Here is a 27,712-nt window from a genome sequence, read left to right as displayed (position 1 = left end):
ATCTGTGATCTGTGTGAGTGAGGTACAAGCCAAAAAAAAGCGTTTAATTATATCAGAGATCAGAGGGCTGAAAGAACTGGGAACTGGCCCACCAATAAACTACAAGTGCTGTGTTGCTGGAAACCTCACAAACTGACCAAACAGCAGCCTCAATGCTTCCCACACCCACTAAGCAAGGGAACTTCCTCTCTCAAAATTAGGTAAGAAAAAGAATCAGGGAATTGAAAACAAAGCCCAGGGATCATCAAGCTCTGAAAAACTACTATTCTGGCTAGCTAAGGCGGGAAAAACAAGAGATTTTTTTTTTTTTTTTTTTTTTCAGAAACAAGCAGAAAACAGATAGTAAACACTTATAAATGCTATAAATTGGCTATCACAGCCTACACAAACAATTTGCAACAGTTACAGATTTTAAAAGTAACAAACTGAGAAACTACAATACTTAACTGAGATGCTGGACAAAGGATTATCTTTTTCATCCATTAAGATCCACGCCTCTGCCATCTTGGCTCATTACAACACAGGTCCTCCTATTTTTTCTCATCCATTGCTAAAACAGTACCTCAGAGGGGCTAAAAACATAAGACCGCCCGGGAGAGCACCAACACCAACTTGGGACCTCAATTTTGTCTTGGAAAAACTAACTTTACCTCCTTTTGAGCCAGCCAATTCAGCAGAATTAAAATGCGTTGTGGAAAACTGCTCTGCTTCTGGCAATAACCTCAGCATGAAGAGTCTCAGAGTTACAGCCACTAATGGCAGTGGAGCCTTTCGTCATTTTCCACCAAGACAGGGTTTCACAAACCCTTCATTTATGCCAAAGGTAGTATCCAGTGTGGCTCTTAACCAATCTATTCACTTGCCAACTTTTTATCCAAATCCCCAGAATAAAGGGGAGAGACTTCTGCATTCATTGGACATACACCGGCAGTTACATTTCTACTTGGACAAAACAAAAGCTTTCAGTAAAACTGAGCAATTGTTTGTAGCGTATGCTGCAGGATCACAGGGAAAGGCTATTTCAAAGCAGACCATTTCTAAGTGGGATAGGACACTGTATCCATTTCTGCTACACACAGCATGGGAAACCTGTACCTAGTAACATTAGGCCACATTCCACCAGGACAACAGCCACTTTAACTGCCTACCTTAGAGGAGTATTTACCAAAGACATCCTGGAAGCTGCAAGTTGGAGTTCAGTGCACACCTTTACCAAGCATTATCACTTGCTTTTTTATTCTAGATCCAGAGCTGGCTTTGCCACTGCAGTGCTGCAGGGCCTCATAGCCACCCCAAATCCTCTATAGAACCAGCCACCCTACCTCAGCTTTGGGATTCAACCCAACTGTAATGACTGCAGCAATGAAACACGATGAACATAGTGCAGTTTTGTACCTACCATAAATGTAGATGTTTGAATGTCTTCTCTGCTGCAGTCCAGGTTACCCTCCCTCCATCCCCTCTTTCTTAGCTGGGACTTATCTACACTTTTCTACCCTATACTGCCTATGTGGTGTATTTGCTGGTAACTGAAAATTTTGGTTTTACTTTTTATGTATGTGTTATTAGCAATATGTATTGCCTACCTATTTGGGGCCACCTGACATCTGGGGCAAGAAAAACTGAAGAAAATGGCTTCTGCTGCATCTTATATACCCCTGGCAAACTGACATCAGGGAAGAGGCGACAGCAACCGACGCCAGACCAAGACTTTGGAACTCTGGCCTACTGCGGGACCACCTGACGGCAGGATAACCCAAGTGTAATGACTGCAGCAGTGAAGACACTCCAACATCTACATTTATGGTAGGTACAAAACTGTACTATTCATGAGTGCCGAGGATAACTAGATGCTATTCATTCCCCTTTGCTGAGAGGTTCCTGACATTCCACCCAGACAGTGGGAATCTGCAGCAGCAGAAGTCTCCGAGTTGGTAGAAAAGAATCATCCTGCAGGTCCTCAGAGACCACTTATAGTCTAGAGTTAACTCCAGGTTCTTTTTAGTACCCAAGAAAAGAAGAAACCTCAGACCAATTTTGGATCTGAGGCATGTAAATTAATTTGTAGCACAGACAAAATTCTGCATGGTCACTCTTCAGTCCATACTACCTCTTTTGAGGAAGGATGATTTAATGTGATGTATGGATCTCCAGGGCTGTTAACTGTCATGTAAAGATAGGGAAGTGATTGATGGTATTACTCCGATTCCAGGTGGGAACCAGTCATTACTAGTTCAGAGTACTGCCCTTTGGTATCACAATAACTCCCAGGGTGTTTACAAAAGTATATGATTGGCTACTCACTGCTTTGGCTAGGGATCTACTACTTCAACACCAGGACATTCTGCTTCAGTTTATTCTAAACCTGTGAATTAGTCAACCAACCCAAGAGTCAACTACTCCCAAGCCAACAGATAAAATTCATAGGATGTCATCTACAAATAGCCAGATTACCAATTTCCAGGGTGCTTACCCCCCAATTAGTTGCTACCCAGGTAATATAAAATCCGTTCCCGTAACCAAGACTAGTTCTTCAGCTACTAGGCTAGTGGCTGTGATGAGCCACCACTGGACCAGTAATCAAGGAGCCTCAGTCCTCACCACTGGCACCTGTGGGGAACATTCACTGGGAGGATAACTGGTACACACACAGTATTTCCAGATGCAGCCCTCTGCGTCAAGTGCAATTTCCCTTAAGATTACACAGAGACCGCAGTCGGTCCGGGGCTGGTTTCTCCCTTTTTCTGCAGCTACCCAATAAGAACTCCCCACTGACACAGCTATAGAATTGAGTCCTTAACCAGGGTTCCAAGCCAAGTCTTCCAACACTCTGTCCATCCAGTGCTTTGTGTCCCTGTCCAAGTAGCTGACACGCACGCACTTTGAGATTTGATTTGTACGTACACACACACCCACACCTGGGAGAGGCTGGTACAGGTTTACTAGCTATGCCCCCTTTTGCCCAGACTATAAGGTAGTTACTGCCAACAGAACTCCTCACCAGCTACCTTAAGGGTCATCCAAGGGTACCCAACATAGTGAGTAAAGTTAATGTAAATTCAAATGGTAGTTTGACCAAGAGCAAGGCTGTTAGGAGTCGCCCACACATGGTCACCCAATAAATATGCAAGTGCTCTCAAAACTTAAATATCTATACAAAGATCAGCCACAATGAAAGGTTTAAATATATTTAATAATATATAATAAAACCACAAGAAAATACTAAGTATATATTCACAGTGACATCAGAGTTCAAAACCACAGGAAATATTTAAAATAACATTGCAGGACAGGCTCAGACAAATAAAGAAAAACGATATCTAAACTAACGTCACTAAATTCATGACTGTATCTAAGAGAGTTACTATACCCTAATACCTTACTTAATAGAGCAGGGCAGATGATGTGGGAATGGTCCTTCTTTTCAGGCCAAAGACAGAATGATCAGTTTCACTAAGAGACTTCTCAAAATAATATCTGAAATATTACTACTGGGATAGCTTGCAGAATGACATCACGTGTCATCTGACTTCTAGTTCTCATGCAAACCTCCATTACTGAATGCTGGCAGGACTTAGCACCTGCATGTAAAAATACACACACAAGGGCTTTTGCTCAGATCTTTGGCAGGTGCTGGAAGTCATAAAACAATTACATTCCTCCACGCTTCCAGAGTAGTAATTTGTTCATCTCAAAGATAATACAGAAAGCTTCCTAGTACAGACCGTGTCTCTGGCTGCCTTGAAACCTATGAGATGGCATATTTATGGCCTAGCCTGTAAAGTGATTTAATTTCAGATCTTTTTCTAAAGTTTGCTGGACTGAGGTTAAACCTCCGGTATACTCTGTTAAAACATATACATTTAAACAATTACGATAGTGCATTAGTGCATGTACATTTCTGTTCTCTCCAGTAAGGCACCCTGTGCATACATTTCAAACATAAGCACTTTACAAATACCTTTTCAGTACAAACGTCTGTACAAATCAGTTTGATCTACACTGACATACTGTTCTAATACATTTGCAGCAGCAGCATCTTGTATGAAACAGTTTGATATTCACAGATGACATATATAATTATTTACAAAATTCCAGCTAGCTGTGCTGGCAGTATCTTCTTTTGTCACAGTGGCTTCAGCCATCATGCTGATCCCTCTAGCCAGATACCACGTGAGGGGTACTTCAGTGGACTCTCTGTGTAGTGGACCCAAAACACTGACTCTTTCTATGCCAGGATTCATATCACCGAGACTTGCCAGGATCACATCAGGTGGTAGTTAACCTCCCCATTGATAAGAGGGCCTTCCTTTTTGTCCAGGTCAGTCACTAGCTGCGATAACTATGAAATGCCTCCCTTCTGGGGTGGGGGGGGTGCATTTTGAAGGGAGGACTGTCCAAGGTTCCTTACCACATCTAGAGGCCTATCTTCACATTATTGTCTTGGAGATTGGAGCAGCCCTCCTAGCACTGCAGGCCTTTCAGGACTTCTTCCAAGAGTGTGATTTCTGTACAGACAGACATGATTGTGGTCTGGTACATCAAGAAATGGGGGAACCCACTCTTATTCTCTTTGTTGGGAAGCCATGAAAGTATGACAGTGGACAATGTCTTTGCATCGATTTCTGACAGCAGTGCGTATCCTACGGAAAAACTGAGCAGAACAATTCTGACCCCTTACAAGTGGTCCCTCAACCAGTCAGTGGCAACACACACTTTCAGCTGCTGCAGCCTCTTCCCATCATTCTTAAACAACAAATGCAGGAGTTACTTTGCCCTTATCCCTCCACAGGGCAGTCACCGAGCGATGCTCTAGTCCACAGCTGGCCTCCATGTCTCCTATATGACTTCCCACCTATTTCGCTAATAACCAAGTTCATTTAGAAAGCGAGAAAATGCAAGACCAAATTGATGCTCATTGCTCTTTTTCACCCCTGGCAAGTCTGGTTCCTGTGCCTGATCTTCATTCTCCATGGATGTTGGATCATTATCCAAATATTTTAAGTCACCCATCAGATTGCCTCTTCAGGACGAGAAATGCATGAAATTTGACCACTTGATTCCTCCAATTTTGACAGTACCCAGAGATGCCAGGTTATCTGCATCAGTTCATATTATTTCAGCCTCTCAGAAACGGTTCAAAAAGATTTACTGTAGTAAATGGAAGAGATTCTCTATCTGGGTGTTATCAATGGTTGTAAATCCCTTCTCAACACTTATTCCCTCTAATTTGGAATTTTTGTCAGATTTCTTCCACAGTGGTTCTAGTTTTTTGACTATCAAAGTGCAAATGGCAGCTATTTCTAATTTTCACATAGGGCAAAATAATACTGCTGTAGTGTCTTTAAAGATTGCAAAAGCATTTCATAAGAGAACATTCCTTCTAAGGTTTACAGTTAAGAACATGGTGCCTCCTTAGAGATATTACTATCCTACTTCAAGCCTTGACCCCCCCCCCCCCTTTGAACTAGCACCTTCAGTGGTTTTGAAATTTCTTTTGTGGAAGACCATGTTTTCTGGTTGCAGTCACTTCAGCCAGATGAATTTCAGAGCTACAAGCTCTTTCCTGTAAACCTGCTTACTTGGTTTTCCACAAAGATAGTGTCTTTAAAGAACCAAGTCATCTTTGCTACCCAAAGTAACATCGAAGCAAATTTGAATCAATCTGTTGATCTACCAGAATTTTCCCCAGATTTTCAATTATATTTGAATATGTTTTGCACGTGTTAGATGTTCATTGCCAACTCAGATTCTATATCAATAGGACAAAAGGCTTCTGGAATCTGATCAACTGTTTGTGGCTTTAGCGGGAGTAAAACTGGGTGAAGGGGTCTCTGAAGGTGAATACAGATGGTTATTAGTGTGTATTTTATTTATATATAGTGTGTATTTTATTTATATATAGTAAGATGTTTACCCTTTCAAGCAAAAACTCAAAGCTCATTCCACAAGAGCAGTGGTCACCTCTACTGTTTTCATGAGTAGGCTTCCCACTGGTGACGTCTGTGCAGCAGAAACTTGTTCAAAGGTTCATATCTTTGTGTCCCATAAATTGGATGTACAGTCTAGATCATGTTCTTTCTTTGGTTCCACCATTCACAGGGACATCCTGCCTAAATGCCACCCAGGTAAAAAACAGCTTGGGAATCTGTCCCAAAGGTTGAATTGGACAAAAATAGACAACATCAAATATAAAAGTTATGTACTCACCAAAATGACAGATCCGTGTTTTGAGTTTCATTTCAGTTCAGCATCCCTCCCTCCTTCCATCTACTAAATTCTGACTGACAGCTTCTGGTGACAGACAAACCTCACCTAAGATCCTGTCTGTTTTCAGTCCCCTTTTTGGACTGTTTTCCCATGTACCCTTAGTTTTACTGGTCTCCTATTTTAGAAGTTCTGTAATCTTACAGGTTATATATGTCGATATTTATATCTACATATGTGAGTACATATGGATGTATAGGGCAAACTTGATCTGAGAGACTAAGATGGAGTGGTGGGAATTATGAGTATGGGAGTAGTCAAAGCCCTGGGTCCATAACCTTCAAAAATGATGCCGAGGTCAGATCTGACAACCCAAAGATTGAACTAGACAAAAATCAGACATGACTGTACCATTATTGTAGGTCCATAACTTCCATTTTGCTGTCTAGCTTATTTAAGAAACTGAAGTTTGAACAATAGGGTGGCTAAAAGGAGTTGAATGCAGACTTTAAACCGGACCTGTTTAACTTTTATATATCTTTAGGTAAAGGACATGTTTGATAGGTCCATTCAGCCTTCCCTGGTAAGTAACACAAAGATGCTGCTTCAGTTATGTAACATCTGATCTCAAGGCGAAATTAGGGAAAATACTAGTAAGGTACTTGGGAGACTTCACTTAATTTTATTAATGGCATCTTCTGTGCATTTGCCAGAATATGGATGTTAATCAAATGTTGATGCTGGTATTATAGTTGCCTACAAATAGTAAACTGTTTTGTTTTGGTCCTTCTGTGACTTTTTTTCTAGGAGAAAAGAAACATCGCCTGAAGACAAGTTCATGAGACCAAAAGTTACAATGATTGCATGGGATCGATGTGATAAACTAATTGTTACTGCTGTGAACAACCATTTGCTGAATGTATGGAACTCTTTAACTGGGCAGCTACTTCATACTCTGACGGTGTGTAGAGTTTGCACTTTTTTCTCTATGGTTATATTTTGTATTCCTTTTGCACTTAATGGTGTGCATGGTGGTGATGAAGGATGAGCTATATTATACAAGTTTGAAATAAACCATTTTTTGAATTTATATTTGTTGTCTTTAAAGTCTGCATGTGAAGCAAAACTAAACCGATACAATGTTCATGTTTCACTGTTGCAGTCATCACACTTGGGTTATCTGCCTGCTGGTAGCTCTCAGTTGGCCTGAATACCAGAGACTTAGTTTTTCTGTGTCGGTTGCTGTTGCTCCAGGATTATGATGAAGTCTCCCGAGGGGAGATGAACGCGCTTAATCCAGGGAATTATTCATGATTTTTTGTTTTTATGCTTCAGTAAATGTTTTTTGACATCTTTGGAATGTACGTTTATTTGCTGCCTTTACTATCCTGACTATCCTCTGAACAGGGGATTTTACTTAGGAGGGACAGACTTTATTGGAACAGGCACTGTGGGACTGTGTTGCTTGTGTGGTTTTGTGCCTTTGTGTGAGGTTACTGGTTATAAATTGATCCTTCCAATAGAAGGTGGTTTAGGAATATCTGAATTTCAATGATATTTAGACCCATACAGCAAAGGCTGATACATAACACAAGCAGGGTTATAAAACTGGAAAGGGATGATGATGAAGGGGGGAGGGTTCAAGAAAGAGAGCTTAGGATTTTGGATTCTGTTCCTTAAGGAGAATATTAGCCTCCATGCAAAATACTATATACATAAAGTTGCAGAAAGTATTTTAAGAACTAAGCCAACTTGAAAATGAACAGAGATTTTGCCAGTAGGGGTGACTGCACGTATGAGTACAGAAATCCGGCAAGAGAGGCCTAGAATTTACCGAGAGAACTGGCAAAGGAGCTAAGGTATTGGGAGCAAATAACCAGAGAGGGAAAGGGAATAGAGTAGGATGAAGCCAAGAAGTTTGGTCTGCAGGTTATAGAGACTCTTTTCCCTGTCAGGGATTGAAATCAAAGTATAGGCAACGAGAAAGGGATAGGAGGGTCCTAAGTGAAACACCTGCTCTTGTAGAGTTTCTAGTGAAATCTAGAACAGAAACTGCTGTTAAAAAAGGATATATACAATATTGCATGATAACTATAAGAGTCTATAAGAGTAATTCAAGAGAGCTTAGAAAAGATTGGAAAGAGAGTAGAAAAGCAATTTACCAAGGAACCATTGAAAAAAAAAATCTGTATGGCTCCACTTATACAGCTAAGTCCAGAAGGCTTAGGATTTTTGCTTGGAAGTGTTTGCATTTTGTATTTTTATATTTATTTGTTTACTTGTTTGTCTTTGTTGACCTGGAAAGTTTGACTGGGATTGAAATGCCCTGTTACAGAGGAGACCTGGGGAGAAAAGTTCCACATTTACATTCATAAGTTATAAGTGTTCACAATACATAGCCATTTTTATTACATTTCATTTTTACATTGTATATAGTATTATGTCTTGGATTACTAGAGAGTGCAAGTAAACGTGATAGTTGGCTGTGTAGAAAATGCTAAGTTTAGAAAGAAACAGTAAAGCAAATGCAAAAAGCATTTATTTACATTTGCATTTAGTTTTGCAGTTACAAATTGGAGGTAAAAATGAGGGGAAGGAAAATAAACTAGAAGCAGGGAGAGAGTGAAAACAATAGAGAAGTATTGATTTGTTTTCAGTAGGAAAGAAAAAGCAAAATTGTACTAAGCTCTTCATCATGATGGGTTCCATGTGTGATGAGTTAGGAAGGAGGAAGCTATGGTTTTGTTGGAGATACAGTAGCTCAATAAGTTACTTTGATAGGTATTAACCAAGTGATGTTTAAGAGCAAAGCCAGGACTGTTGTAGGTGGTGGTTTAGTAGGCTTTTAAAGCATTTGCCATTTTCTGTAAGTTTTAGCTTTACTGGAATGGAGTTCCATTGTTGTTTAACAGTCAGAGAACGGTGAGTTAACTGCAGAGTTTTTATTTACTTACAACTATGCGAGATTTGTTATTGCAGCATAGTGTTAGCTAGTGTATGGTTTCAGTACGTTTTTTTTAGAGAGAGGTTAGCTATCTGGTTTATAGATACGTTGGTGGGCTGTAGTGAGTTGAGTAAGGTAAATGCTTTGTGAGTACCAGCCAGTTTAGATGTTTCAAGGCTGTGCATGTGTTTTTTTGAGGGCAAGTATGTGACAAATTTAGCTACTTTATTAAAGTATGTTTCAAGTTTGAAAATGATGTTGAAAATGGGGAATGTATACAAGAGAGTTGGGGATAGGCAAGTGGATGCTTTGGATCTTCCTGTGGATATCATAAGATTCTGCTTTGCTCTATAGAGGGACCCTAGTTTCTTGTGTGTTTTTGATAGCCCAATTAATATGTTGGTTGTATTTGTGTTTGTCATCTGTTTACTCCAAGTGGTTTGGCTTCTGTTGTTTTGTCAAATGAGAGAATGTGGAATTTATATTTTGACCAGTATTGTTTTGATGTAAAGTGCATGAATTTGGTCTTTTTTGCATTTAGGGCAAGTCTGTAGTACTTAACCAGGATTCTACATAGAAGGACTTTTGCTTGGTTTATTTTGGTTTCTTGGAGGGTATTTAGTGTTGGGGCAGAACAGATTATAGTTGCATCGTCCTACATACTAAACTACAATTGCCTGTTTGGTTGCAGTATGGAGGTGGTTGTTAAATATGCTACATAGTAGTGGTCCCAAAATTGAACCTTGTGGAATTGACTGGGAGGAAGGAAGATAACTGGTTTCCGTTTTACTGATTGTTGTCTATTTGTGAAATTGCTATGAAAAACCATCTGATATTAGATTAAGACCTAGATAAGAGTTTGCTGAGAAATTTTTGATTGGGCACTGTCATAGGCCTTTAACAGATTCAAGAAGAGTGCTGATAGTACACTGGTCTTTCTGTTTTGCTTGATGAAAATGGTAAAGCTAAATAAGAGCAGTTGTGCTATGATTGGGGTGGGAACCATATTGAGTTGTAGACTGGAGAGATGTTACTACAATGCTTGAGGAGTTTGGAATGGATAAGTTTTTCTAGATTTTTTTTTTAGTGGTGCAGTGTATTTGCAGGTCTGTAATTAGTTAGGTCGGTTGAATTTCTTCCTTTATGTCGTGGTATTATGAATGAGATTTTCCAGGTAATTGGGACGTGACTTTAATGATCGGTTATTTACTATTGAGACAGGGAAGGCTAGAGCATCAGCAGCAAGCTTCAGGTATTCTTTTAGCAGGTTATCAGCTGCTCATGTTGTTGTTTTGATGTTTAATAAGCATTTTTATGGTAGCAGTTGTGACTGGGTGGAAGGAGGAGGTTATTGTGGTGGTAGATTAAGTTGGAATAATGAGGGTAGAGGAAAAGTTTTCTTTAGTAAGAGACAATATAATGTTTAAAAGTGTGACTTAAACTGGGTTGCTGTATTGTCTTTGTTGTTAGTTGGTGAGGGAATTGTTTGGCCAGGGTGTAGGAGTTTATTAACAGAAGACCAAAATAGTTGTTATTGTTTTGGTGTGAAATTTGGAGGTTGGAGAAATGCACATTTTTGTCATTGGTTATTTGCAAGATTTCTTAATTTTATTTATTTAACATTTGTTAACCAGGAAAATCCGACTTGGAACAAAGGCAATTTTCAGCGGAGGCCCGGGGAGAAAAGCTCCAGATGCATGTCTTTGTAACGTTGGAGGAAACTGGAGCACCCGGAGGAAACCCATACGAACACAGGGAGGACATGCAGACTCCACACAGAAGGCACCCCAGCCAAGAGTTGAACTGGAGAACATCTTGCTTTGAGGTGACAGTGCTACCGCTGCACTAGTGCACCATCCCTTAAGTATCTAAAGTGTTAGTAGCTAGACTGGGTTTTATATTTGGACCATAGTTTCAGTGCCTTATCTCTTTCTAGGAGTGTACCTGCCTTGTTTCTTTTGTTAACCAGGCTGCTGGGTTTGACCTGACTTGTTCTGAGTGGTGCATGGATATTTAGGAGCGTATTATTCAAATGGGTTACTGCATCATTTAGTGGCATGGTTTTTAGGATATTCCAATTGTAGAATTTGAAAGTGGATATGAAGTTTACATTAAAGTTCTTTATATTGCGTACCTGTTTTTATTTTACCTGTTTGCATATGAATAAATGGCTTCTGGCAGCATTAGTTGGTAACTGATGCTGTCATCTAGGCATCCAGAGGAGGTTATTTTATTTGGCTTACTTGAAAAAATCATATCTAAGTTGGATTTCTTATTTGTGTGTTTTTGTACTCTTGTTAGTCTCCTTTATGAATTGAGAGAGTCATTAATAGGGTGGTTGTACCATTTGGATCCCAGTTTATATTGAGTCACCAGTGATTGTTTCATGGGGGATATTGTCAGATACCGTTGCAGTGGGTGTTCTGCAGTGCTCATGATTTGTCCTGGTGAGATGTAGAATCCAGTGATACAGATGCTTTTTCTGTTAAGAATTGTTATATATTTTGGGTTGCCGTGTATAGGTAGAGGGTGTGGGTACACGTTAAGTTCTAGGAAATTTTTGTGTGTAATTGCTATTCCTCCACTTCCTCCACCTCTGTTTTTGTCAAGTCTGAAATTTTTATATCTTGGGGGGTAGTATTTTGTTCTATGTGGTTTTAGCACACCATGCAGAATTCAAAGACATTTTTCTCAAGTAGACAGTAAATGTTGGAGGCGTGATGAGTTGGCAGATTTTAAAATTTCCTTATAGAGTACTCCATCTGAAATATTTTGGGGGGGAGCAAATGACTAACTAAAGAAGTTATGTTTTTGAGCTGGGGCACAGGATCTGAATTTTCTAGACATTAGTAAGGCCTTATTAAGTTTAATTCTGTCACCTGCCAAAAAAGCAATTACTACAAAATGGAAATCAAAATTGAAACCAACTGTCCCAGAAGCATTGAATATTATAAAAGAATTGTAAGGTGGCCCTTGAGAAGAAGAAAGGAGTAAACTACAGAGCAATAGATGGAATTTCAGGGATCAATGCATGCAAAAAAACATGTTCAGGAGGAGAAGTGAGGTTTAAGGGAATACAGGAATTGAGCGATTTATGTAATGTTGGACTCCAGTACAGTTGTAAAGAAAGAAACCTTGCAATGTATAATGAGAGTAAATGGAAAAAATGTTGATGTTTTTTCTTTTATATTAATGTATGTGTGCCTTTATCTTAAGTGATAATTTAATAAAGGTGTTAACAAAATAGAAGCACAATGCCAAGTATCAGTCTGTGGTGAATTAGACTGACTTAATTTCTGTAATTATTAATACCACTTTCTTTAATGGTCTTTGTGGTGGGGCATCATTTGTTTCAGATCGTAAGCTTTTCCCAACCCAGCCAGCTGACAAGGAGGCAGGAATATTAGACACCGGTATGGCAGTGTGTAGCTGATGTCCTTTTCATTCTTCCTCACTATTGGGTCTCTGATCTGATTCTGCCACATTTTACAGACTTGGGCCTAATCTCGAGCTCCTCCCTCTACTCACAGTACTCTACCTTCTCTACAGCTTCCCCAGATCTCATTTGCTATCTTGGTGAACAGATGCGGATTTCTTCTCTCAGGCAACTGCAAGTAGATTAAGCTAAGTTTTTCCTTCTAGTTTCCAAATTTTCTCTTCTGTAAGTTTCTCAAAAGCATTAGATGTTCATCATGCATACAGCTGCAGTCATAACAGATGGGTTCTCCTGCCGTCAGGCGGGTCCTCGGTCAGCTGAATTCCAAAGTCTAGGTCCGGCGTTGGTTGTCGTCGCTTTCTTTCCTGACGTCAGTGCGACAGGGGTATATATGACACAGCCGACGCCATTTTCTTCAGTCTTTTTTGCCGCGCGGTGCCCCGAAGCAGATCGCAAGTGCTGGTCGGCCAGCTCCTGAAATTACGAAAATTTGGAAACCGAAGTCTTCTTTAAAGCCAAGTACCCTGTTGGGGAAACTTTTCTTGCCTCAGACCGATGTCCGACAAAGTTAACAGTTGTATTTCTTGTGGGAAGCAAATACCGCATAAGGATTTCCATTCCCTCTGTATACCTTGTTTAGGCCCAGACCACGACGTCTCGGGCTGTCGCTTTTGTGCTACTTTCAATAAACGCACTATTAAGCGTCGGGCGGAGTTCACCCAGCACTTTTTTGGTAAAGCTTTTTATTATAAAATGTCGTCGGAGACTCAGACTACCGTTTTGTCCAAAAAACGCAAGGACAAAGACCGACACGCGAGGTCCGCGGCCTCCACCGACACCACGCCAAAACTGGCTACACGTGGTCCGTTCTCAGCGAGGTGCCTACGCAGCCCCTCACTACCGACGACACTTCTCTGGCGGTGTCTTCTGTAACCGAGACTGCAGATACCTTGGCCCATACCCTGACTACAGCTACCGAAGCCACTGTGAGTGTTGAGCCTCTTAATGTGGACAGGTCCACTTCCACCCATGGTGTCTTCAGACCCTCATCTTCCTTTTCCATAAAGGCCTTTACTAAGTCCAAATCAGCCATGCATCCCAAGAGGCCTGTTGCACAGGGCCCATCTCCAGGCCCCATGCCTAAAAAGCAGATGCTCAAAATGGCTGGGGATTTAATTACTCTTATCAGGGGTTCCCAACCCCCTCCGGACAAGAGACCCAGAGTGGAGGAAGATTCTCCCTCTTCTGACCAGGGCTTCCATTATTTCAGAACATTCTGATGAAGAGGAGCACTTGTACTCTCCCTTTGAAGATTCTGATGCAGAGCAGTCCATTCCTTCTGTATCTCCCCCAGAGGATTTTTCTTTCGGGGAAACCTTGCATACCTTGAGGGAACACTTCCATTGGGAAGGCCAAATTTTTTCAGATTCCAAGAAAAGACTTAGGGAATTTCTTTTGCTACCTCAGCACAGACCTCTGGCGATACCTCCTGTCCTGGACATACTTGATGATGTTTACTCGGAGGCTTGCCTTAATCCGTATTCCCTGCCTCCTGCCCCAGTCAAGCCTGATAGGTACTACAGAGTTCCTAACTCACACCAATTTCTTTACAAAAGCCATAATGCTGACCCTGAAACCATTTCTCAAGGCCCCAAGGGAATGAAGGCCTCTACTGCTAAGAACCCATTACCTTCCGAAAGAGAGTCTAGATCCTTAGAAAGGTGGGGAAAAAGGTATATACCTCGCCACCCTAGCCATGAGGGCCTTAAATTGTCAGTTCCATATGCTTAAATATCAGCAGTTTCTGTTATCACAATTAAGGAATAAAATGTCACAACCAGAACAACCAGATTTGAAGGAGTTGCAGGATATGATGCATAGTGCAGAACAAGTGGGTAAACACACATTACAATGTGGCTATGATGCTCTAGAGGCCTCAAGTAGAGCTGCTGTTACAGGATCAGTCATTCGTAGACATGCCTGGCTTAGGGAACAAACCTTGCCTGATCATGTTAAAGCTAAACTACTAGATGCTCCTTTACAAAAGGATGTATTATTTGGTACTAATGCTGAGGCGATACTACGGAAAATGGAAGAAAAAGCTAAATCTATGCAAACTGTCAAAGCCTTTCTACAGGTACAACCACCACGTTTTAGCAGAAATTGGCCTTCAAAAAACTGGTCCTTTCCAGCCATGGACTTGCCCCAAAGAGGTAGATACAGGCGCACAAGGGGCAGAGGACAATCTCAAGGATCATATAGAGGCAGACAATGACAAACTCCAGCACCAAGAGGTGGCGAAGACAGTGCACAACAATGCAGGAAACAAACCCAATGACTTTCCCCTTTGCATGCCAAGCAAGTCTCAGCTGGCAGCACTCTTGGGAGGAAAACTGACATTATTTTCAAAAAATTGGTATATTATCACAACAGACAAATGCATCCTGGACATTATAAACAGAGGCTACAGATTTAATTTTCACACACTTCCAAAAATGAGAGGCATGCCGAACCTGCCACACAATCAAAGGGCAGAGGCTCAAATACAAATTTCAAAGCTCATCGACATGAAAGCTATTCAAGAGGTACCTACTCACGAACAAGGTCAAGGTTTTTATTCCAGACTATTCCTGGTACCAAGGAAGGGAACCGATTGGAGACCCATTTTGGACTTATCCATCCTAAACACATTTCTACTCGTACCAAAATTCAAGATGCTCACCTTACAGCAGCTTCTTCCCATGCTGGGCAAGGAGTCTTGGCTGGTAACATTGGACCTCAAGGAGGCATACCTGCATGTCCCAATCAGACAAAACTGCAGAAGATACCTCAGATTTCTTGCAGGTTCAATCCATTGTCATTTCTCTGCATTGCCCTTTGGCTTATCTACTGCGCCCAGAGTATTCACGAAATGCCTGGCATCAGTAATTGCCTACTGCAGACTTCAAGAGATACAAATTTACCCTTATTTAGACGATTGCCTGATCCAAGCGGACAGCAAACACATACTTCTGGAACATCTGGCTAATGTAACACGGTTATTGAATTCTCTGGGATACACAGTCAACAAAGAGAAATCCAGGCTAACACCATCTCAGAAAATAATTTTCCTGGGTGCCAACTTGGACACAAACACCCAGATGGCCTATCTTACGCCAGAAAAACAGGGGCAACTAACTCAGTACTTCAAAATACTAGCAAATTGTACCAGGCTAACTGCAAGGAAAATCCTGCAGGCTCTGGGCTTCATGGCATCTTGCATTCTTCTAATCCCATGTGCAAAGTTGCATATGAGGGAACTTCAATGGAACCTAAAAAACCTATGGTCTCAACACAGCCACAGTTTGGAAACAATAATACCACTAATCCCATGTTTGCAAAAGGAATTTCTATGGTGGGCCCAAGCATGCCAAACAAACACAGGTCTACCATTCTGCAAGCCTCAAGCAAATCAAGTCATCACAACAGACGCTTCAGACTATGCCTGGGGGGCACACATGACAGACAGGTGCATTCAGGGCAAATGGTCCCAAAAGGAAAAGCACCTTCACATCAATCAAAAGGAAATGCTAGCAGTGATACATGCAATTACAGCTTTCAAGGACCTCCTGCATCCAGGGCAATTATTGATAAGAACAGACAACACCACAGTAATGTGGTACATAAACAAACAAGGAGGAACACATTCATACCCCCTGTGCAGGCTGGCCATGTCACTTTGGAACTTGGCTCTGGAATGGCAAATCGAACTTCAAGCACAGTACCTGCCAGGTTTGGAAAACACGCTGGCAGACAATCTAAGCAGAAATATGACAGACCCGCACGAATGGAAGTTGTATCCTCAAGTGTTTACAAAGATAATCCAAGCGTGGGGAAGGCCAGACATGCATCTTTGTCTCCCACAGGAATCATCAATTAACAAAATTCTACTCAAGGACATTCCATTCAAAGGCCTGGAGAGTGGACGCCCTTTTTTTTCAGTTGGGCAGCACGGACAGTTTACGCCTTCCCACCTTTGCCTCTTCTGCCCAAGGTGCTCTTGAAAGCAAGAGCAGACAGACCGAAGATGATACTGATCGCTCCAGACTGGCCAAGGCAACACTGGTACCCACTCCTGAGGAGCCTAACACATTCTCCTCCCTGGACCCTACCTCTAATGCCTCTTCTACTGACTCAGCACAGCTACAAAATTCTTCACAGTCAGCTGAAAACACTCAATCTGGCTGCATGGAAAATTCCTTAACACCACAACAGACCCTACTCTCCAAGGAGGTGCAGGATGTCATTTTGGAGGCTAGAAGGCCATCTACTAGAAAGGCTTACTCCGCAAAATGGAAACGGTTTTGCACTTGGAATGAGAAAAAAGGCCAGGATCCTAGAAAACTGAATTTACCTCAGATATTACAGTATCTAGCTGAGCTGTTGAACAGTGGACTGTCATTTTCCTCCATCAAAATCCATGCCTCAGCCATTCCTGCTGAATACAACACTGATCCACCATTATTCTCCCACCCACTCTTAAGACAGTTCCTCAGAGGGGCTAAGAATATAAGACCTCCAAGGAAACGACCAATACCAGCCTGGGATCTTAATTACATTCTAGAAAAATTAACATTGCCTCCCTTTGAACCAGCTGCCTCAACAGATTTGCAATATTTGTCCTGGAAAACAGCTTTCCTTCTGGCCATTACCTCAGCTCGTAGGGTTTCGGAACTACAAGCTCTCATGGCTGTGCAGCCCTTTCTCATCTTCCATCAGGACAGGGTTTCCCTACGAACCAACCCGTCATTTATGCCTAAGGTAGTATCCAGGGTAGCTTTAAGTCAGGCCATACACTTACCTACCTTTTACCCCAATCCTCAAAACAAAGGGGAAAGGCTGCTACATTCCTTAGACATCCATAGACAGTTACGTTACTATTTGGACAGAACAAAGCCTTTCAGGAAATCAGAACAGCTCTTTGTGTCCTATGCTGTAGGGGCTCAAGGGAAGCCAATTTCCAAACAGACTATTTCAAAATGGATAGGCCACTGCATACAGTTTTGTTACTCCTTTCATGGTAAATCTGTACCTGCAGGCATCAGACCCCACTCCACAAGGGCCACAGCTACCTCTGCAGCCTTCCTCAGAAGAGTCCCTACCAAAGATATTTTGGAGGCAGCCACTTGGAGTTCTGTGCATACCATCACTAAAAACTACCACCTACCTTTATACTCCAAAACTAGAGCAGGCTTTGCCACTGCTGTGTTGCAGGGCATTCTGGCTCCTCCCAGTTCCACCTAGTGCCTACCACCCTGTGTGTAGCTTTGGGATTCTACCCATCTGTTATGACTGCAGCTGTATGCACGATGAACATAGTACAGTTTTGTACCTACCATAAATGTAGATGTTCGAGTGCTAATACAGCTGCAGTCCAGGTTTCCCTCCCTCCTTCCCCTCTGGGTAAAGACCTAGTGGCTAACTCCTCATCTCACAACTTGATTGGGTTATCCTTCTATGGTGTATTTGCTTGCAACTACTGTTTTTTGATTATATTGCAATGCATGATTATATATTATATATATATATATATATATATATATATATATATATATATATATATATATATATATATATTTATATATATTTTGCCTTCCTTCTGGGGGCACCTGACATCTGGGGCAAGAAAGACTGAAGAAAATGGCGTCGGCTGTGTCTTATATACCCCTGTCGCACTGACGTCAGGAAAGAAAGCGACGACAACCGACGCCGGACCTAGACTTTGGAATTCGGCCAACCGAGGACCCGCCTGACGGCAGGAGAACCCATCTGTTATGACTGCAGCTGTATTAGCACTCGAACATCTACATTTATGGTAGGTACAAAACTGTACTGTTCTCATGTTGCCTTTTTTCCCTCTCCCTTTTCTTGTCAAGGCCTTCACACCTTCTGAGTTGGCTAGTTAACTAGTGTGTGTGTATGTGTTTGTGTGTTAAATTGGATAGTTTACAGAATGTAATTAGTTCTCTACTGTTTGTAGCTGTTAATTAATATTCAGCTACTGTTGACATTTTTCAGAAACTGTATCCTTTTTTTTTTGTGTTTCAGGATGTCAGAAAAACCCTCCAGTTTTAAGCTCTGCTCTGCTTGTTCTCAAGATTTCCTCAGTCAGACGCATATGAGAAATATGTGTACTGTCTTGTGCCAGAGCATTTGCGGTCAACCTGTTCTATTTGCAAGGGATCTAATCCTTGGACTGTCACAGACTGCAGGAATAAGTTGATTCTGAAAGGGCTGTTACCGCATCTTCCTTGTCTTCATCAGGGGCTCAAACCCCTCAATGAGTCATCATGGATCCTCAGATCCTAAGAAACACCCTCATAAAACTTTGAAGGCTTCTTTGGAGCCACCAGTGAAGGTTTCAAAGCCCTCATATCTGAACTCTTTGGATCAGAGATTGGAGTCTACTGTTTTGGATCTAAAGCACATCTCAGATCTGATAGAAGTCATTTCTGTTCTAGGTTACCCCTAGGCCTTCTAACTCCACCTCGGATGCTAGATCTAGGGTTCATATATCTAGGAGCCAAATCCCCTGTATATTCAATCAGGACTGTTTCTTCAACGTTGCCTGCAGAGTTATTAAAAGCTCCTAAAGGGCATCCGAGGCCTGGTTCAACTACTTCCTGCAGGTCCTGTAGAAGTTTTTCCGTTATAGACATTAACAGGATAATATGGAAATTCCTCAAAACTCAGATTCAGATGGAGGTTTTGTCAGCTCCATCCCCATTCAGGTCCATGAATGTTCTTGCCAAAACTGTCCAATCTCCTTCACCAATCCGATCAACCACTTTGCAGTGCCAGGATCCTAGATATCCAAGAGAGTCAGTATTGGATCCGCGGATGCTCCCTACCTCGACTCTAACAGTTACCCTGTCCGGCACTGATCCAATGTTATTGGATCAGCGTGGGTCTTAGATCTAAGAGGTCAGTGACTGATCCAAGGGTAGGGGGTTTAGCTCTGACTTTCAGATACATCCCTTTTCTTGGCATTTTGGCTCTCGATAGCTTGGGTCCAATTCTGTCTGGGAGCTGTGGCTCTGGGGTGGTGGTTGTCCTGTCTTCCATGACTTCCTCGGCTCTGAGGAGAGGGAGGGGGGTTCACTGGGTCCGTCAGCTTTCGAGGTTGTGGAAAAGGTTTTCTCTTTTCACAGAGATTCAACCTCTTCTGTCTCTGGTCCTCCCCATTGCTGTCTATTGGATCTGAGTACTGAGCCCACCATGCTTGTCCAGGTCAGCCTGTCCTGAGAAGTCCCCGAGAGTTCCTCAAAGGGGGGGGCCCCCTCTTATTCTAATACCTCCCCTAATCATCTCTGAGGAGGCTCATCGTAAGAAGTCATGCAAAAGAAGGCACATAGATGCCCATCTGGAGCCCCTCACAGAGGATACAAACTTCAACGAGGAAAAAAGATCTTGAAGATGATCACCAGATGATGTCTCCTTTGGAAACATCTTAGAGATCGCTAGGCAAAGAGGTGGCTGGCCTGCCCAATATCCTTCTACTGAGGTGAGGAGTCTGTGTTTTTGGAGCAGGTGCCTCTGTCTTGGGTGACCTCCCCCAGCAAATGACCGGATAGACCTAGTTTTCCACTGGGCCTGAAAGGAGCCAGGTACTATTGAACCCATCCCCAAGTACCCTGATAAATTCTTACCCCCCCCAAGGACAAGACTGTATTGGACTAAGGGAGTTCCAGTGGATGCCTTTGTTGTGGCAGCAGCTACCAAAAATGAGCTAGCTGAGAAGAGCTCCTCTGTCCACCCGCCTAACAGGGAGTCAAGAATGATGGACAGATTTGGAAACTCATCTATGCCTCAGCTACCTTTGCACTGAGGTCTTTGAACTACTTGGCACACTTCAGTCATTTGCAGAAAGGACCTGGTCAACTCTCTTGTAGACACCACGTCGGTGGACTACAAAAGTGTCTCCCCAAATGGCTACTTCTGTCACTAATTCTTCCATGAGGCCCATCTCCCACGTGGCAGTGGGCACCTCACACAGGCACCGGCTCGGGTATTGCAATCAGAAGACAAGTCTGAATTAGGCTTTGTAATTTTGAGGAGCCCTTTAAGGCGTCATTTGTTAGTGCTTCCTTTGATGTTTCCTCCTTGTTTGGGCCATCTGTCAAAGATATCTGTAAGACTCTCTCTGCTGTGGAGATCAAGTTTTCTACTCCTCAGTGCACTTTCTCCAGGAATCCGCGAGTTAGTAAGAAGACTTGGTTCAGAAGATCCTGAGGGTCTTTTTCTTCCTCTGAAGGCAGAAGAGGAAGCTTCAATGGAAGATGCCTCCCCAGGGGCATTTGGGGGCTGTTTTTTTCTCCACCTAGTTGCCTGCACCAAACTTACAAAAAATGTCTTCATGCTAAGCATAATATCCAGAAGTTACTACATTCTCTTTTTTCTTCCACTTCCTGAAAGTTAGACGAGACTGCGAGATGTTCCACCCAGTCCGAGAGAGTATGCAGTAATAGAGCTTCACAAACTACTGCAAAAAAAAGTCATCCAAGAGGTCCCAACCAACCAAAGAGGATCTGGAACGTATTGCCACTTCTTTTTAGTGCCAAAGAAAACCAGAGACCTGAGACCCTTACTGGATTTAAGCAGTCTGAACCTGTATGTAAAGAAGTCCTGGATGGTTATGGTTCAGTCCATCCTACTGCTGTTGTGAAAGGACGACTGGATGTGCTCTCTGGACTTTCAGGATGCATACTACCACATCAGAATGGACTCCAGAAGTCATATGAGCTTTAGACTGGGAGAACAATTCAGAGCTGTGCCCTTTGGACTCACCACACCACCAGGGTGTTTCCAAATGTATGGCAGTGGTCACAGCCCAAGTGAGACTGCAGGGATTCCATGTGTTTCTGTATCTAGATGACTGGCTCCTAACAGCCCCAGCCAAGCATCGACTAATTTAAGCCAGGGATTATCTATTTCAGATCTCCAGATCCCTTGGCATCACCATAAACCTAGTCAAATCAAATCCTTCTCCATTACAAAGGCTGGAGCTCATTGGTGCTCTGGATACTTCAAAAGGCCTCATTACCCTCCCATCACTTAATGACACTGAGACATCAGGTACAGTCCATTCTAGATACTCTTGTCTCCGCCTGCAAGATTGATACTTCAAGCCTTTGGAACTGTGGCAGCTGCCATCATTCTGGTTTCATTAGCAAGTTTTTTTATGTGAGTTATCCAGTGGACTTTGGCTGTTCCGTAGTCTATTCTTTACCATTCCTTATGGTCTATTCTTTACCATTCCCTATTTGTTCCTATCAAACTAACATCAGCCTGCAGATGTCCTCTTCTTTCTTCCTTCCCCCTCAGCCACTGTGACCACAGACGCTTCCCAGTTGGGATGGGGGGGGGTGCATTTCATGGGGAAGGTGGTCCAAGGCATGTGGATTCATTCAGAGACCAGGTTGCATATCCATGTTCTGGAGATGAGAGCGGTCCTCTTGACGTTGCAAGCCTCTCCGGGACATGTCATTGGTGTGGTATATTAACAAACAAGGAGGGATCTGTTCATACCCCTTGTGCAGAGAGGCCATGAGTGTCTGGGAATGGGCAATATCGTCAGACCACTTTCTTCTTGCAACACACACACCTGGGAAATCCAGTGGTTTGGAAGGCAAATTCAGCAGATCCATTCTGGAGCCTCATCGGTGATCCCTCAATCAATCAGTAGTGAATCTGATTTTCAGCCATTGTGCCAACCTTGCTGCGACCTCTTTGCTTCCCCCCAGAACGAGTGCAGCAAGTACAAAACTGCTATTTGTATCTTTCTCCTAACTGCGTAGGTCAAGCAGCCACTAAGGTTACTGTGGCCAAATGGATTACAGATTGCATTTCTCTGATTTATTCAAAAAATGGTCTACATTTACCTCACCTTCCTTAAGCTCTCTCTCGCAGATTTATGGTCACTTCATCTGCTTTTCCTTCAGAGCATCATTTGATATTTGTGCCGGAGCCACCTGGTCAAAGACTCATACTTTTGTGACTCACTACAAATTAGGTATGGTCTCCAGAAGAAGAGCTTCTTTCAATTCAGCAGTGCTGTGGCATATCTTTCCTTGAGGCCACCCAAGGATACTGTAGCTGGGGACTTGAACCCAATAGTGAGGAAGAATGGAAAGGACAACATCAGATTTAGAAGTTATGTACGTACCATAACTTGGCATCTCTGTTGTCCGTTTTCATTCTTCCTCATCTTCCAGCCATCCCCCAACCTAGTGACTCCTAGAGGATTGAGTGAAATTTTAGGATCTTTTAAGATCCTGGTTTGAGCCACTGGTTCTTATTTCTATCTTTACGATTTCTGTTTTCTGTAAACATGTAGCAAACTTGATCTGAGGAAGCTGTAGAGAAGGTAGATCATTGCGGGTAGAGGGAGGAGCTTGAGATTATGACCCAAAGTCTGTAAAATGTGGCTAGGTCTAATCTGAGGGTCTGATCAGAGACCCAATAATGAAGAAGAATGAAAATGGCCAACACAGATGCCAAGTTATGGTAAGTACATAACTTTTAATTCTCTGCTGTGATTGGGTTCAGAGCTTTCAGTTGTGGGTCACATCTGACCAGGTTTCTGTCTTTTGTAGTGAAGTTAATACTTGCGAACACCCCTCTTGCTCTCAACAGTTTTCTGGTGGACTGCTCTTATGCTTTTGTCTCTTGGATTCAGTGGATGCTGTGAGAAAGGCTGTATACTGATGTGTGTGCCTGCAGAGAATAGCATGCCCAAAGTCTTAGTGGTGACTTTCTGTTTTGTGCTGGATGCTGCCTTTCATTGAGTAATGCTGTGAGGTCAGAGGGCTGACAGACCTGCTTGATGGCTTCCTTTGTATGAATTAGGCACCTTCTTTGCTGCGGAGAGGCCATTCCCTCAACTTCCAAGAAAGAGGCAGCTCCATCAACAGCCTAAACACAGGGCCAAGAATTTTCTAGCAACTCCTCCACTCTAGTGAATAGGAACTCTTGGGAGATGTCCTTCAAGAATGCAACTGCAGTCATAACATGTGGGTTGTCCTGCCTCAGGCAGCCCTCGGTCGGCCGGATTCCAAAGTCTGGGTCCGATGTCGGCTGATGTCGCATTTCTCTCTGACGTCAGAGTGGCTGGAGTACATAAGCATCAGCCGACGCCATTTTCTTCAGTCTTTCTTGCCGCGCGGTGCCCGAAGCAGAAGCAGTTCGCAAGTGCCGGTCGGTCAGCTCCTGTATTCTACGATACCGAAGTCATCAAAAAAGCTAAGTATCCCATTGGGGACCTTTTCTTGCCTCAGCCGATGTCAGAAATTACTGAAAGTTAACAGTTGTCTTTTTTGTGGTAAACAAATACCTCATAAGGATTTCCACTCTTACTGCCTCCCTTGCCTGGGCCCAGACCACGACGTCTCGGACTGTGTAGCCTGTGCTCGCTTCAACAAGCGCACTCTCAGGCACCGGGCGGAGTTCGCTGAAGATTTTTTCGGCGATAATTTTGCTTACACCATGCCGTCGGATCTTCCGACATTGCAAACTCCCAAAAAGCGAAAAGACCGGGACCAACATCCTCGGCCCGCGTCTACCACCGACTCCACGCCAAAACATAGCGCGAGTGCTCCGGTTCCCTCTGAGACGGTCTCTCCACCGCTCCGAACCGAAGACACCGCATTACCGATGACTCCGATTCCAGACATTACTCCGCCAGTTATAGATTTTCCTCCGGATACTGAAACCGAGGAAATGCCCGAGACCATTGCTGTAGACAAGGTCACTCCTGCACTTGGAGCTGCCAGGCCCCCTATGGCCATGTCTATTAAGGCCTACACCAGGGCTAAGGCAGCCAGCAAAACAAAGCATATTACTTCTAAATCCTTACCTCAGCTGACTCTGGAGACACAAATTATGTCCATGGCTGCTGATTTAATTTCCATGATTAGAGGTTCACAGACCCATCCTGAGAGAGCATCCCAGCCTCCTCCTGATAAAAGGCCCCGGGTTGAACCCTCTGACCCTACTCCTTCAGATGAAGATTCTGAGGGCTCTGTCCACTCTGATAGCCAGTAAGAGCTCTTCCAGACCTATGAGGACTCGGATGCAGAAGATTCCATCCCTTCGGCCTCCCCTCCTGAGGATATTTCTTTTGGGGAAGTTCTGCACACCATGAGGGAACATTTCAAGTGGCAAGGTCAGGAATATTCTGATTCTAGGAAACGCCTTAGGACTTTCCTTAAGAAGCCTCAGCACAGGCCCTTGGCTATTCCTCCTGTACTTGATGTTCTGGATGATTTGTATTCTGACTCTAGTGCTACCCCTGATTCTCTTCCTCCTGCTCCAGCCAAGCCAGACAGGTATTACAGGGTCCCAGAAACTCATTCCCATTTATTCAGGGCCCATACTGCTGATTTGGAAACTATTTCACAGGGGCCTAAAGGAGTTTCAGCCTCCACCTCAAAAATCCTTTGCCCTCCAACAGGGAAGCTAGGTCATTAGAGAGATGGGGCAAAAGGTTTACACATCCACTACCTTATCTATGAGAGCTTTAAATTGCCTTTTTCATATGTTACAATATCAGGATTATCTCTTAGAAGATTTACAAAAACATTAGCTTCTCCTGATCCTTTAGACAGGAAGACTTTGCAGGAAGCTGTACATAACACTCAGCAAGTAAGCAATCACTTCCTGCAGTGTGGATATGATGCACTGGAAGCTTCATGTAGGGCAGCTATGACAGGGCAGTGATTCGTAGACATGCTTGGTTAAAAGATCAACCTCTACCAGATCATGTAAAAGCAAAACTTCTGGATGCACCTTTGGAAAAGAACAAGCTTTTTGGTGCGAATGCTAAGGATGTGTTAAAGACCATCGAAGAAAAAGCAAAATCAGTTCAGACTGTGAAAGATTTCCTCCAGGTTCAATCCCCCAGATTCAGTAGGAATTGGCCTTCAAAAAACTGGTCCTTTCCTAATCCAGAAAAGTTTCAAAGGGGTAAGAACAGAAGTGGCCGAGGAAGAGGCCAATACAGAGGCCCTTACAGGGGACTACAATGGCAGCCAGGAAACCAAAGAAGTGATGCAGGGGATGTCCTTCATGGATGCATCTGTACCTCGGGCATAATAATCATGAAATGTCCGAAAAAACTGTAAAGCAAACTCCGACCGACCCACAGGCGTTAACTCGTAGAAAAAGCACAGGCGGGACGAACGCTAAAACGACAGTGGGCTGAGCTAAACAAGGCAGACAATATGGTAAATCTTTTATGGGGTATTTGTTTCCCACACTTTTACAATTTATAACTTTTTCTGACATCGGACAGGCAAAGGTGTCAGCTTTAGAGTACTGGGGCGAAAGAGTGTAAGTGAAGGTGGGAAGTAGTGTCTGGATCCGACCGCCAACTTTATCTTCTGGTAAGCCCTTGCTGGGCCGCGCGCCACTACAGAAATGCGGATGCGGCTGATGCTTTTTTTTTTGCCGACCCAGAGAAGGCGAGAGGCCCGGTGGGTGAAGTCACATCAGCGAGCTGGGACCGGACTTTGGAATCCGGACGACCTGAAGGGCTGCTGGCGACAGGACAGCCTGAGGACGCTTCACCCCTTCGCCATTCTGTTCTTCTTCGGTATAAATATCTCTCAGCATGCATCTTCGCTGTTCTTTCCCAAGGGCCGCACAAAGCCAAGTCGGTCTAAGTGCGGGGTCGGATCCAAAGTTACTTCTACGACTACACTACTAAGACTTCTACCCTTGCTGGACACCTGGGACTCTTTCTTTAATAATTGTTTAAAAAGAAAAAGTTAATTATTGTTTAAAAGAACAAATACCTTACAAAGATTTCACTCCATTGTCTGCCTTGTTGTTTGTAGCCCCCAGCGTAGCCTGTTCGCCTTTGCTTGCTTTTCAACAACTAGGCGCCGGGGCGAGTGGTCGGAACAGTTTTCTCGTACAGATTTTTTCTGATTTTTATGCGATTATGCCGCTCCGGACCACCCAATCTGCCAAAAAAACGCTAAGATAAAGAGATCGACTGCTGTCCGCCGCGGGTTCGGCCTAAACCATGGTTAAAACTGATCAAAGTACAGCTGAACCTATCTCTACAACTGAGGCCCTGCTACCACTCTTGAATCGGCCTCAGAAATTTTATCCACTATGGTGGTTGCCACTGACTTATCAGACACCATTCCCTTGGATGTCTCTACAGCAGCCATGTCCATTAAGGCCTAAAGCAGCCAAGACTACTAAGACAGTGCCTGTTAAACCCCCACAACCAGGCCCTCTTCTAGTTCTCAAATGCTTACTTTGGCAGAAGATTTAATTTCATTAATTAGAGGATCTCAATCTCACCCAGACAGGGCCTCTCAGCCCCAGAGAAGAGACCTAGGGCAGAGCCCCTGAGCCAGTGTCCTCTGATGATTCTGCTGATGAATCAGACATAACTGACCAGCCAGAGGCTCCTTTCTCCAATTTTGAAGATTCTGATGCTGAAGAATCCATTCCAGCTGCTTCCCCACCAGAAGAATTCTCCTTTGGGGAAACCTTACATGCCATGCGAGCAGTTCCAATGGCAGCAACAGGATCTTTCAGACTCCAGAAAGACACTTAGGACCTTTCTGCACCTCCCACAGCACAGGCCCTTAGCTATACCTCCTGTTCTCCCTGTGGTGGATGATGCTTTCACTGATGTCTGCTCCACTCCAGATTCTTAGCCCCTGCCAAACCAGACAGATTTTACAGGGTGCCAGATACTCATCACCACCTTTACAAGGCCCCACTTGCAGACCAGAAACTATATCCCAGGGTCCCAAGGCAGTAGCCGACCATAGCTAAAACCCTATTCCTTCTGAAAGGGAAGCAAGGTCATTAGACAGATGGGGTAAAGGTCTACACTTCAGCTACTCTCTCAGCTAGAGCTTTAAACTGTCAGTTTCACATGATACAATACCAAGAGTTTATGCTTGATCAGTTAACTAAAAAACTAACCACTGATGAATCTCTTGATAAGAAATATGTATTAGAAATGGTAAGTAACATACAACAGGTTAGCAACCATTCCTTAAAATGTGGCTGTGATGCACTGGAGGCTTCATTTAGATCAGCCATGACTGGCACAGTGATAA

At 43.2% G+C, this 27,712-nt stretch overlaps 1 protein-coding gene across 1 annotated transcript in view; it reads left to right on the top strand.

Annotated features, from left to right (window-relative positions):
- Positions 1–27,712, top strand: part of BRWD1 (bromodomain and WD repeat domain containing 1) — a gene marked incomplete in the record, with an annotated part of 4,378,631 nt that overhangs the window by 1,520,484 nt on the left and 2,830,435 nt on the right. Inside the window, 1 exon segment of the mRNA XM_044071461.1 lies at positions 7,015–7,168. Coding sequence (XP_043927396.1) covers positions 7,015–7,168 — 154 coding nt within the window.

Source organism: Protopterus annectens, chromosome 5.part0 (assembly GCF_019279795.1).
Source record: "Protopterus annectens isolate FY-2018-M chromosome 5.part0, PAN1.0, whole genome shotgun sequence".
NCBI classification, from domain to species: Eukaryota; Metazoa; Chordata; order Ceratodontiformes; family Protopteridae; genus Protopterus; species Protopterus annectens.
This window is presented reverse-complemented; position numbering and strand designations above follow the sequence as displayed.